Source organism: Anguilla anguilla, chromosome 13 (assembly GCF_013347855.1).
Source record: "Anguilla anguilla isolate fAngAng1 chromosome 13, fAngAng1.pri, whole genome shotgun sequence".
NCBI lineage: Eukaryota > Metazoa > Chordata > Actinopteri > Anguilliformes > Anguillidae > Anguilla > Anguilla anguilla.
Genome location: NC_049213.1, coordinates 34,166,518 through 34,179,626, shown reverse-complemented (window position 1 = coordinate 34,179,626; position 13,109 = coordinate 34,166,518). Strand labels below are relative to the sequence as shown.

At 45.2% G+C, this 13,109-nt stretch overlaps 1 protein-coding gene across 1 annotated transcript in view; it reads left to right on the top strand.

Annotated features, from left to right (window-relative positions):
* Positions 1-13,109, top strand: part of LOC118211621 (basement membrane-specific heparan sulfate proteoglycan core protein-like) — a 108,738-nt gene that overhangs the window by 41,950 nt on the left and 53,679 nt on the right. Inside the window, exons 6-15 of the mRNA XM_035388968.1 lie at positions 997-1,157; positions 4,601-4,726; positions 5,901-6,092; positions 7,145-7,264; positions 7,932-8,063; positions 8,875-9,019; positions 9,623-9,774; positions 10,025-10,171; positions 10,552-10,715; positions 11,214-11,393. Coding sequence (XP_035244859.1) covers positions 997-1,157; positions 4,601-4,726; positions 5,901-6,092; positions 7,145-7,264; positions 7,932-8,063; positions 8,875-9,019; positions 9,623-9,774; positions 10,025-10,171; positions 10,552-10,715; positions 11,214-11,393 — 1,519 coding nt within the window. The remainder of the gene's footprint in view (positions 1-996; positions 1,158-4,600; positions 4,727-5,900; positions 6,093-7,144; positions 7,265-7,931; positions 8,064-8,874; positions 9,020-9,622; positions 9,775-10,024; positions 10,172-10,551; positions 10,716-11,213; positions 11,394-13,109) is intronic.

Here is a 13,109-nt window from a genome sequence, read left to right as displayed (position 1 = left end):
ATGTAATACATAGCATTTTTACATAGCATAAGTTGCTCTGGATAAGAGCGTCTGCTAAATGCCTGTAATGTAATGTAATATGTTATTGCATGTAAGGAAGAGGGGCAAACGAGCAACACTTCTCCCTGCAATGAAAAAGCCAGCTGTGCCAGTCAGCTGCGTAGTGTGCTAAGCTGTCATACTGTAACCAGCACTGCCAGCACTTTGGGCCTAAAAAGTGGAGGAACCATGGCAGACCTGCTGAAGGGTTTTAGCCAGCTTAGTTTCTCAAGTTAAGTGAAGCCGTTGGAGTAAAATATATAATATCCAGAAAGACCGTGCCCACCCATTAGCGAAGTCATAAACGGAGGCATAAACGAATGAAATGAGGACGGAGTGTGGCACAGTGGGTAAGGAACTGCGCTTGTAACCGAAAGGTCGCAGGTTCGATTCCCAGGTAAGGACACTGCCGTTGTACCCTTGAGCAAGGTACTTAACCTGCATTGCTTCAGTATATATCCAGCTGTATAAATGGATACAATGTAAAAGTGCTATGTAAAAAAGTTGTGTAAGTCTACTCTGGATAAGAGCGTCTGCTAAATGCCTGTAATGTAATGTAATGTAATGAAATGGCATTCCGGAATGGGCAAGACGGCAGCCATTCTACCGATTTGCATGTTGTGTGGAATCGTCGGTGCGTGTTCGAACCTGTGCTAATGCGCTACCCTGCGCTATCCTGCAGGCAGAGCCCCCCCCGCCCCCGCCCCCCGCGCCGGTGAAAACGAATCTTCCATTTCTATTTTTGAGAAATTCCAATGTCTGCCCGTTTCTGCTCATTCAGCGTTCTCAGCCTTTCCCCCTCTCAGAACGCGAAATGCGTCGCCTGAGATACCTGTGGTGGGGCTTGGGCTCGGCCCTTTTCGTCGCTTCCCTGTTTGCCGTTTGCTATTTTCCCCTGCCGTTCAACGAGGTGGCCTGTCGGCGCGTGCAGAACACTCTGCCGTTCTCCTCCTGCAGGAAGGTGGGCGCCAGCGTCCTGGTGGAGCTGGACGTCGGCTCGGACTACAATTCCAACGACAAGGAGATCCGCAACGTCCTGTACACGGCCGTGAAGAAGGGCACCGTCGCCCCGTACACCACCTCCGTGGAGGGGTTCCAGTTCCGCCGCCTGGGAGAAGGTGAGCTGCCGGGGGGGGATGGGGGGGGGGGGGGGGGGGGGGGGGCTCAGGGGAGGAGAGCGAGCCTGTGAGTGGCTGCCTCGTAAACCAATAAGATCACTGGTCAATCCTAGGCTGACCAGCAAAGGGCAGGTCCATAAGGACCAAGAGCAATGGAATGTGCTTCTTTTGAGCAGCGTTCCCTACCAGTGCTAAGAGGGGATTCGCATATATATTTGTGTGTGTGTGTGTGTGTGTGTGTGTGTGTGTATGAATTGCACACTACCCTACTGGTGTGTACTCGGTGTTTACGAGGGAGGCGGAGCTGTTTTTAGTAGTGTCGTTTTGTACATCCAAGTAATCCTTGAAAGTTGCGATGTGTTATTACACAACAACGTTTTTACACACTTGTAAAAACCATTATGCGGGAGTCATAAACTGTGTACATTTAAACTGCCTGTAGCAGCTGTAAATGTAGCCTTAAGTGTTGCATTGCATGTCTGTAATGACCACTGTTCACTGACATGAGCGTTTCTGCCTCAGAAATGAAAGATACTAATATATTTAGATTTATTTGGACACACTGGTGACACTGTAAACAGCAGTATCAGTGACCGTCATGATTTTTTTTGGGATATGACCATAGCAAGAATAAAGTCCTTTGTTCAGAATGAGTTTAAATGTACTGAGTTTAAATGTAGCCAGTAGAGCTTTTTAAAAAAAATCATGGAAAACTGAACAGGGGAAAAAAAATTCCAGGAATTTCAGTTTTTGACCTATTGATTTTATTTGGCCTTACTTTTCACAAACCCCAGCCATGTTTACGACATTCTGCACATTCAGCTCAGAATGTGTTTTTAAAAATCTTATTTCTGGAAGAGTGCTAAAATTTGAATTTGTCCATTCCTTCATTTACAGTAGCTGTTTTCCTCGTATTTGCTCCTGCAGTTGTCTGAGCGAGAATGCCCATTTCAACACCGATTACATATAAAAGTTCTCTGAACCTTGATTGAATTAAATTGCCTTTAACTCGCACTATATTTACATTTGTGCATCTAACATGGACTGTATTAGTATACATTATTTCTCAAATACAAACTGTTCCAACTGTTTATATATAAGCTGCACAATCGTTACGTTATTTATTAATAGAAAATACTGCCCTCATACCACGTACTCACACAGATGTACTTTCTGCACAAGGCTTGTCTGGATGAATCGCCCGATCCTCAGACCGGGTGGTGGGCTGTGGGGGAAGCCAGCTCGCAGTACATGTAGCCCACAGCCCGTTCTGTGGCTCGCGTGCACAAGACCAAGTCTGTAAAGAGGGCTTTGACTTAGGGGCGACAGGCGCAAACTTGTTTCTTTTTTTTTTTCTTTTTTTTTTTGCTTAACTTGAGGCCCCTTGTCTGCGCAGTGGCCTTTTTCGTTAAAGCTAAATCTGCCTCTCGTGATCCACCTCGCCCCCCAACCGAACGTGTACCAGCCGGGAGATCACCTGCTGTTTGTACTATGGTGTATTGAGGGCGACATAGCTCAGGAGGTAAGACCGATTGTCTGGCAGTCGGAGGGTTGCCGGTTCAAACCCCGCCCTGGGCGTGTTGAAGTGTCCTTGAGCAAGACGCTTAACCCCTAATTGCTCTGGCAAATGAGAGGCATCAATTGTAAAGCGCTTTGGATAAAAGCGCTATATAAATGCAGTCCATTTACCATTTAGTGTGGGCTTGTCAGCCGTTTCCATAATCGGTCCACTTGTGTGTGAATCCCTTTGCGTAGCACACCAATCAAAGCCGGTTATGCTAAGAAACGATGAGAGTTAGATGTTTAAAAATCTTTAAAATCAGGTATGAGGTACGCAGAAGTATAAATGTAAGATATGTCCTCAGAACTGCCGCAGGTGAGCTGGCCAGGTGAAGTGTGTGCCAGACGGACACGGGTAGCAGTTGTGACATCTTTTTTTGTGTTTTTAGCTCAGACCCCTTCACCCCTGGAATCTGGGGGTTTCCCAGGTTGGTGAAGCATGTGTTGCATGGGCATGCCACCCCTCACATTAAAGGGAACCTTAAGCCCTTTTTTGAGAGCGATAATTGGTTGTGTTATTTCGTTGGAAGTTTAAGCTTGTGTTTGATTTTTGATTTCAGAACTAATTTTAACCCTGCTGTGGAAAGTCCATGTTTATTTCATAGTGAACACCAGAGAAAACATTTAGTTGGATTCACTGAGTACTGTGTGATAGGATGTCAAGTCAAGGTCCTTGCCAGGAATATTTATGTATGCTTGTATTGTATGTTAAACCAGACAAATCCATTGGTTTTACTTACTCATGGAATCAGATTAGGTAACCTTTGACACTCTGAGGAGAACTGGTTAACAGAAACTCAGAAATGTGGCTCTGTTCAAGTGTATGTGTATGCGTCTCTGTCTGCGTGTGTGCACGTGTGTGTGCATGCATGTGCGTGTGTATGTATGTGTGTGTGTGTGTGTGTGTGTGTGTGTGTGTGCCTGCGTTCATGTATGCCTTGCGTGTGTGCCTGTGTGTGTGCATGTATGCGTGTGTGCATGTGTAAATCTGTCAGAATCTTCTTTGACATGTGTAGTATTTCACCATAACACTAGAAGAACAAAACTAATTTTAAAGCATATGTTACAGCAAAATAATGTTTTTTTATGCTTAATTGCAAGGAGAATGTGGATTAATGTGTGATCTTGCTTGAGTGGCTGGTTGAAATCTGTTTTATCCAGCGCATGGGTTTGTCAGTCCAGACTACAGTGAGCACTTGAAATTAAACAGGCCAACAAATCTGCTAATTTTGATACTGTCTATTTTTAATGTGGGTTGTAGCAGAAAATAATTATCAAACCAATATTTTTTGATTGTACTGTTTGGTGATTCAGTATATACAGTAGGTCTAATATGGATAGTCTCAAGCAGTGCCCCATGATTATCCACGCCAATCCTTTTAGGTTAAGATGGAAATTGGTTTGGAGCTCACAGTTGGGTTAGCTTTATGGCCGGGGATAAGGATTTGCACTGGGAAAGAGGTGAGCACATGGTTATACATACAGTTATAATTATATTAACTGCAGTGCCTTTCTATGAGTGCCACTGCTTTGTATTAGACACACAGCCCACATGTTCCATGTTCTGCAGCTGTGTAATTACGGTGATATAACTGTCAAGGCAGTTTTGTACACAATGCAGACACCGTGTCTTTGCCAGAAGGAATCTTAGTTGTTGGTGACTCGAGGCCTAGTCCATTACAAGCATGTCTCCCTTGACAAATCCTTCTTTGACTCTCCTCCCTTGACCCTCATACTTTCACCCACTTATTTTGACTCTTATCCGTTGACTCTTGACCTCTGACACTTATTACTTGACTCTTGGCCTTCCACACTAATCTGTTGACCCTGGACTCGTTTTGTGACCTTCGACCTTTGACCTTTGTCCGTTGCCTGTGTTTCAGTGGTGCCCAGTCGCCGGGCCTGCATGGAGGATGAGTTCATGTGCCTGGACGGGAACTGCATCTTGCTGGAGTACCTGTGCGACAAGCGTCCCGACTGCGTGGACATGAGCGACGAACTGGACTGCGGTGAGTGGGCGGGGTCAGCTGGACTGCAGTGAGTGGGCGGGGTCAGCTGGACTGCTGTGAGTGGGCGGGGTCAGCTGGACTGCGGTGAGTGGGCGAAGTGTACAAATGTACAAAAGTAAACTTCTCATGGTAAGAAAACACTACTAGAGATAGACATATAAGTGCTAGCATCTAGGTGCATGCCTCAAGACCTACAAGATAAAGGGAGTGAAGGGACTTTTTAATAGATAGAGACATTGAAGTGAAGCCTGAAAGGGTGGGTTTTTGAAAATTTGTGGAAAAACGGCCAGTTAATCTACTTTCCAGACCGATTTCAACCGATTATTTTTAAATCTATTTGGTCCTACTGATTAGGTTTTTTTTATTTTTCTCAAAACTTTTGGTTTCACACAGTTGGTCTCAGACTATAGTTGTTTACAGTATATTTCAATTCAGTTTTGTTTGTTTTGGTTTTCCAGTTGTTGCTTATTGTATTTGTCAGTTCGTATTTGAAAAAGGCATTCTGTCTCAATGGTGTCTCGTGTACTTGCACTTGAAAGAAACAGAACTATGGGTGAGGATCATAGGGTCATTCCTTTTTAATACCTCTATGAAAAATGTCACTCATCTAGTTGCTTTGATGTCACTGCACCCTCCCACAGTTTCTTGCAAGTACATGTCACCACAATTTTAGAATTGATGTTTTCTTGCCGAAAAATTTCAGGGCGGAACCACATAGTAGTTCATTTGCACTCAAATGGTAGCCTCTTTCATGCTCTTTTCAGTGCAGAGAGAGCACTAAAAATATGTATGTCTATTGAAACGAAACAAACTCTGGTTAAAATGGATGCACAAGGCGTGAAAGTTCCCTAATAGTGAGGATTTATTTAAATGCCTTTATCATTAGGTGCGGTAAGAAGGAAAAGATGGGGTTTTGTACTTAACAGAATACCCCATAGCACGCTAGATCGAAGAATTATTTGTTAATTACTGTACCGTTGTTAATTAAAAATGTCTGTCTGAGGCTGATTTGAAGAGAACGGGCCTGTAGCTGTTTGAAAATGAACCATAGGGAAGGGTGATTCATGAATGACTGGAATGTGCAAACAAAGCCTTTTCCCCCATGTAGCTTTTAAATCCATACTGTGGTGACTTCATGTTTCTCTTTTTTTTTTTTTTTTTTTTTTTTTTACAGACCAAATCACTTCTCCTGATGCCAGTCCCACTCCTACCGTTACACCCCCAGACCGCAGGCCCCCGTCGCCCCCGATGCCCGGCCCGTGTCGGCTGGACCAGGCCAGGTGTCCCAGTGGTCAGTGTATCCCCCGGGACTACCTGTGTGATGGAGAGAAGGACTGTCCCGACGGCAGCGACGAGATCAAGTGTGGTGAGACTCAGTCCACACCCTCAATCTTACACACACTCTCAGTCTTAAACACACACACTCCCACTCTTACACACACTCTCTCACCCTTACACACACACACACACGCACACACTCTCTCTTACACACACGCATGCACTCTCACTCTTACACACACACTCTCAATCTTACACAGACTCTCAGTCTTAAACACACACACTCCCACTCTTACACACACTCTCTCACTCTTACACACACACACACACACACACACACACACACTCTCAATCTTACACACACTCTCAGTCTTAAACACACACACTCCCACTCTTACACACACTCTCTCACTCTTACACACACACACGCGTTCATATACACGCACACACACACACACTCTCTCTCTCTCTTACACACACGCATGCACTCTCACTCTTACACACACACTCTCACTCTTACACACACTCTCTCACTCTTACACACACACACACACGCATTCATATACACACACACGCACACACACACACACACACACTCTCTCTCTCTTACACACACGCATGCACTCTCACTCTTACACACACACTCTCACTCTTACACGCACGCACACACACACTCTCAATCTTACACGCACGCACACACGCTCTCTCTTTTACACACGCATGCACGCATTCTCACTCTTACATACACATACACACACACACTCACGTGCATCCACATATCCACATACACACACACGTTCACATAGTCACACACACACACAAACACACATACACGCATGCTCACACACAAACACACACATATGCCACACACACACACGCACCACTTCAGGTTTCAAAGTACGGCCGAAGCGCAGAGGTTTTCTGAGCTGAAGTCCACGGGTCCCCAGCTAAGGTAACCAATCAGACTCTCATTAAAACTATTGGCAATGACATCACCATCTGGAGAGGACACACATACACGCCCACAGAATCGGACACGCTCAGAGGCACTCATTATCACTGATGATGTGGCCCTGTGTTCACTGGGGCCCCGAACCTCCCCTGCTGCCCTGTGACATCCCCGGCTCCCCCTCCCAACAGGAACCCCCTCCCCCTGTGAGCCCAACGAGTTCAAGTGCCAGAACGGCCGCTGCGCCCTGAAGCTGTGGAGGTGTGACGGGGACAACGACTGCGGGGACAACTCTGACGAGCATTACTGCCGTAAGCCCCGCCCCCCCCCCACTTCCTCTTCCTGCTTTGCGGGGGACTCCTCTGACCAGGGCATCACGTGGTAGTTAGAGTAGTAGCGCACAATGGGAAAACGCCACCAGTACAAAATTTAAGTTAGATTATTCACAAACAGTAGACAGTCACTTTTTGAAAGTGCGAGGGCTTCCTTTGCAGGTTTGCTTTCATACTAGTTGGTTGTACACAAGGATAGTAGTGTAGGACATTGCTGCTGATGCCATGAGTAGGTGTTCTTCGTTTACCTTAATGTGAATGGTGAAATATCGCCTGCTTCTGTGAATGAATATTAGCACTTAAACTAAGTATTAACAATTTGAAGAGGAGGTTTTTTGGAATGTTTTTTTTCAAAATTGTAAATCAATACTGTAGAGCTACATTGCTTTCAATAGTCAGTAATGATTGTTAGTGATCAGCATTGGAATGTTCAGTTAATAACATTCTAATCATATATTTGTGATCTTGCACCTTTAAGGGTTAAAAGCAGTATTTTGTTTCCTTTGGGGGGGAAAGGCATTCCTTTTATCCTCCTTATGCTGTACGAAACCTCAGACTTACATGAAGACTGCAGCTTTGTGTCCTGAGTGGCCGGTTAAAAAAACGGCGCATATTTAATCAGGCCGTCTGATTCGTGTTTCTCCAGCCACCAAAGGCCCGGGAGACACCTGCGCCCCGGAGCAGTTTGTGTGCCTGGGTGACAACACCTGCATCCCGGCCAGCTACCAGTGCGACGAGGAGCCCGACTGCGCCGACCGCTCGGACGAGGTGGACTGCGGTAAGCTCTCGGCCACGCCCTGGTAGCCTCTCACCGCCCCTCTGCCTGCCACTCCTTAAGCCTATGAAGAGTAGGCTTTCTGAAACGTTTTTTTTTTTTTTTTTTTAAATGCGTAAGTCAGTGTTCTAGAACTTCACTGCATTCAATTACCAGTAGTGACTGTTACATCAGCAGTAGAGTTTTCGGTTATGAACATTCTAATCAAATATTTGTGGTCGTGGACCTTAAAGGGTTAATAATTCCTCCGCAGGGCCCTTTTTCAGACAGCCCCAGCTTGCAGTAGTGCTGTCAGCCATTGGCAAGAATACAGGCTGTTATTAGACATCTCCTGTCAGTTGACTCTATGAGGATATACACTAGTATTTGGCTTGCATGGGCTGTGGTTTATCTAATTAAAAACTTTCCCGGGAGCTCATTTTTTTTAATGCATTTTAATTTTTTACAGAAATCTTTTTTAAAGAACTATTCTTAGTTAACCATGTAAGGAAAACTGCAGAAAATTGTTTCGTTTACAATAGAAATGCTTATAGGAGCTCTCTTTCGAAGAAGATTTCGGGCCTGATATTTCTAGCACCTTTAGCATGTGCAAAACCTTTTAGTGCAAGCAAAACCAATAATATGACGAATGACTTGTCTTGGTATTTGTTTTGCACCAATGTTTGGTCATGTTACTGGTTTTGTCAGTTCTAAAGGCCTTGGTAAATCAGGCCCCATAGTGTGTATCTCAGCTGAGGGCTGGTCTGGCATCATCGATAATTTCATCACTTTTTTGTGCTCTTCTTGACCCCTGACCCCTGACCCCTACCCTCAGCACCCCCTGTTGTGACCAACCCCCCAGAAGAGATGATCACGGTGCCGCGTGGGGAAACGGTGACCTTCACCTGCGTGGCCGTGGGTGTCCCCACCCCCATGATCACCTGGAGGCTCAACTGGGGTCACATCCCCTCCAGCAGCAGGTGATTGGGTCCGGTGTCTTAGTCCTACCTGTCTGGAGATCAGACCACAGGCTCCCTACAGATCTCAAAAATAAGATCCGTAGGACAGGTCAGAGTGGCTTGGGCTGGTTGCTGTGGCAATGGCTTTAAACAGTGTTGTGGGAAACTAGGATAGATGGAGTCTACTGATAACTGAAAAAAAATGTTGCATTTGGCTTGTTCTAATTCAATAACAGACTTTTTTCTGCGAGACTAACTCATAATAACATGGGTACTGCATTAGAGATTACTGATAATGGGCACTGATTTTTAAGTGTAATTGTCTATCCCACTGCTGCAGAAATTAATTATGTGAACTTAATAGCTATGAAATGACGTGTTGTGCTTGATTTCATGAGCAAACACTCGGAAGACACAACAGTGCCATTTTATTTGGCATTGATGTTGCTTACAACAAAACGTAAAAAGAAAAAAAGAAAGGAAAAACATTTTTTATGAGGTTACTATGTGATAGAAATGGTATCCTGGATGCATGGAAAAGAGTTCCTGTGCATTGAATTAACAAAGGTTAATAGGGCCCGTCCTTTGAGCTTTCAATGGAACATGTGGTTCCTGTGTGCCCAGAATCTCCATGACCAGCGAAAACGGTCAGGGCACCTTGGTCATCCGGGACGTGAAGGACGCGGACCAAGGAGCGTACACCTGCGAGGCCATCAACGCCAAGGGCATGGTGTTCGGCATCCCCGACGGGGTTCTGAGTCTCAACCAGAGAGCAGGTACACCCGGTGCCTCCCCAAAACTCAACTTCCCCCTTTCTGTCTATACGGTCCTCTATGTCAAATTCAGCTGGCAGTTTATACCAGCCTGGATGGTTCATCTTACAGTACAGCGATGAGACTCGGGGAGGCTGATTGTGTGAGGGAGGGTCTCAGTGGCCAGTTACACGTGGCTTCCTCACACTGTCAGTCCTGTCCCCCTGTGTCCCATACCCTGTGTTTTAATCCCTTCTCTTGTCTGCTGCTGCAGCTAACTGTCCCGACGGGCAATTCGGCGTGGCCAGAAACTCGCGCTGCGTCCCCTGCTTCTGTTTCGGCGTCACCAAGACCTGCCAGGGCACCAGCCGTCACCGCAGCCAGATCAAGCTGCACTTCGACAAAGAAGGCGACTTCAAAGGTAACAACACACCCAGGCCCATGATGGAGATCTATCTCCAGAGTCCTCTCCTGTGTCGCTCTTCCTAAACATCTTTAATAAACGATGAATTTATCCCTTTAAGGCGTGAGATCACAAATATGTGATTAGAATGGTCTTAACTGAGCATTCTAATGCTGATGTAACAATCATGACTGGTAAAGCAATGGAGTTCTATAATATTGACTTAGAATTTTGAAAAGAAAAAATCCCAAAAACACCCACTCTTCAAAGGGTTAAGCACCAGCATTAGATCTGTTTAATTAGACTGTTTTCAGGCAGCAGTTCTAGAACACTGAATTTTGAAAAAAAAAAACATTCCAAAGGTTAATCCCCCCCCCTCACTTGTCCCCCTCCTCCAGGGGTCAACGTGTCGTTCCCCTCCCGGCCGGCCACGCCCCCCCTCATGACTAACCAGTACCAGATCGATCCGGAATCTCGGGAGTTCCAGCTTGTGGATTTGTCCCGCCGGTTCCTGAGCCTGGACTCCCATTGGACGCTGCCTCGCCAGTTCCTAGGAAACAAGGTGGGGATGTCACTGCACCAGTATCGTAGCTGTGGAACTAGCTTTACCTTGGCATGACATCATTGCTTACTGTTTTATTTCTGTCTACCTACATTATAAGCCACACTATAGCATATTGGGCTGTCTTTTTTGGATTTTAACATGCATATGTAATGTATGTAATATGCTGCTACTGTGTACTGTATGGATAATAGTGCAGAGGCATCTGGCTTCCTAATAATACATCAGAAACATGATACAAAGCAGGGATATATGCAGCATAGGGGTCCTTCTGGCTACAGTAAAATAGATATCCCACATCATGTTGGGGTTATACAGTTATACAGTGCTCAACTGTAACCCAACTGTAACCCCCTTGAATAAATATCAGGATTGTCAGAAGTCCTGTAAGGTGTTCTCAGTAACACTGCACAGGCCTGTGAAGTGCCTGGCTTATGGATGTGCTGCAGTGTGTGACGCCTCAGCTCTGAAGCTGAAGCCCGATCTGTCTGCGCCCAGATCGACGCCTACGGGGGGTTCCTGAGGTACAAGGTGCGCTACACGCTGCCCCGGGGGGAGACGGAGCCCCAGGAGAAGCCCGAGGTCGTCCTGGTGGGGGACGGGCGACGGCTGATCTACCGGAGGAGCAACCCCACCCCCCCTCGAGCCATCAATCAGAAGGCCATCAAGTTCACAGAGGTGAGGCTCTCTCTTCATCCCTCATCGCCTACAGGATCTACACCGTGGCTCAGTGGATTCAGGCAAGAACTCATATCTAGCGATGATTTGATTTGAGCGCTGTTCGGAGGAGGTATGCCTGGTCTTTTCTGTAAACTTCACTGATTTCGGAGTGGGACGTGTTACTTCGCTCATCCAGTGAAACCCAGCTGCCGAGGTTGCTTCCCTAGCAAAACAGTGAAGTGCAAGAACAGACATTCGTGTTTAAAAGCCCTAAGAAGTATCCGTCAAGCACTGCTCACACACAGTTAATAATATATTTCCGTTTTCATTCATAGTTTTTTCATTTATTATTGAATTCAAGAACAGTATATTGCAAAAAAGCCCATCAATAGTAAAAGACAGCCATTGAACCTACTCATATTATAACAGATATTTGTCATTTAAAGATTTTTCTTACACATATTTCATGTAAAATGTTCAGACCTAGAAATAATGTGAACATTGAGCACTGATTTAGAGGAGGATTGTGCTGTGATACATCAGTGGATCAGTAAAATACTCCCCATGGTAAAAAGAAGTTTCGTTTTTTTTGTGCATGCAGTTTTGGGAGGAATGCTGCTGCAGAGCCATTCTTAAAAATAAGATGTGTCTTAAATCTTAGTTGATCACATTGTGTTCTAACCGTAGATTAGATTATAAACGACCTTTTGATAATGAAACAGTACTTGGCCTTGTTTAAACTGACGAAAGGCCATAATTCACGGCATGACTCATCTGAAATACTTAAGAGTCCTGAGACTGGGGAGAGGGTTCCCGAAATAAACTCCACAATCCAAAAACGCCATTGTTTTTTCTCTGTTACCATGGATAGCATTTGTAATGTGACTTACTTATTAAGCATGTCTTAAGTGACTGGATTGTCTGTATTTGCCAGCAGAAAAAAAGCATCACAAGATAGTCAGTGTGATTTTGTGAGCCAGAGATGAGGTGACCTCTTTGTTTCTATAGTAGGTTGGGCATCTTGGGTTCTTGGAAATGAAGGAAATTAAAACCTACCATCATTTTGAAATATGCCTTCCCAGTCAGTCAGCTTTTAACACTGGAAAGTTAAAGCCAGGGTGCTGCTTTGGTTGGACACATTTAAAGCAATATCAAATTCTATGGAATCTTTGTGATCACATGGCTAATCCTGGACCTCATCATTTGTGGTATTTTGACTTTGAGGAATTAATTTAGTGCGCAGGCAAATATAGGCACATGAAAAAATAACATGAGTCACTCTCCGATTAATAAAGAACATGGCTCTGAGGGGACACTGTGTGGGACACTCTGTGGTCCAATGGTTAGGGAACTGGGCTGGCAACCCAAAGTCTGTAGGTTTGATTTCCTGGTCAGGCACTCTCGTTGTACCCTTGAGCCAGATGCCTAGCTTTGAACTGCTTCAGTATGTGTCCAGCTTTATAAAAATGGTATCGCTCAGCGCACAACCTTTACTCAGGAATAATTTACTAAATAAATTATATTGTGTCATCAGTCGTTTCTATTGCTATGTTGTGACCGTTTTATAAAAGCAATACGGCACTCGAGGCTGTACTGTATCGTGAATACAGCCACAACTACACGGGGTTGCTGGCACTACGCCTCACATCATGCCTAACAGTGACACACATATATTTGTGACATAGCACGGCTTCTCGTGCCATATCACTTAGGTATAAAATGGATGCCATGTAA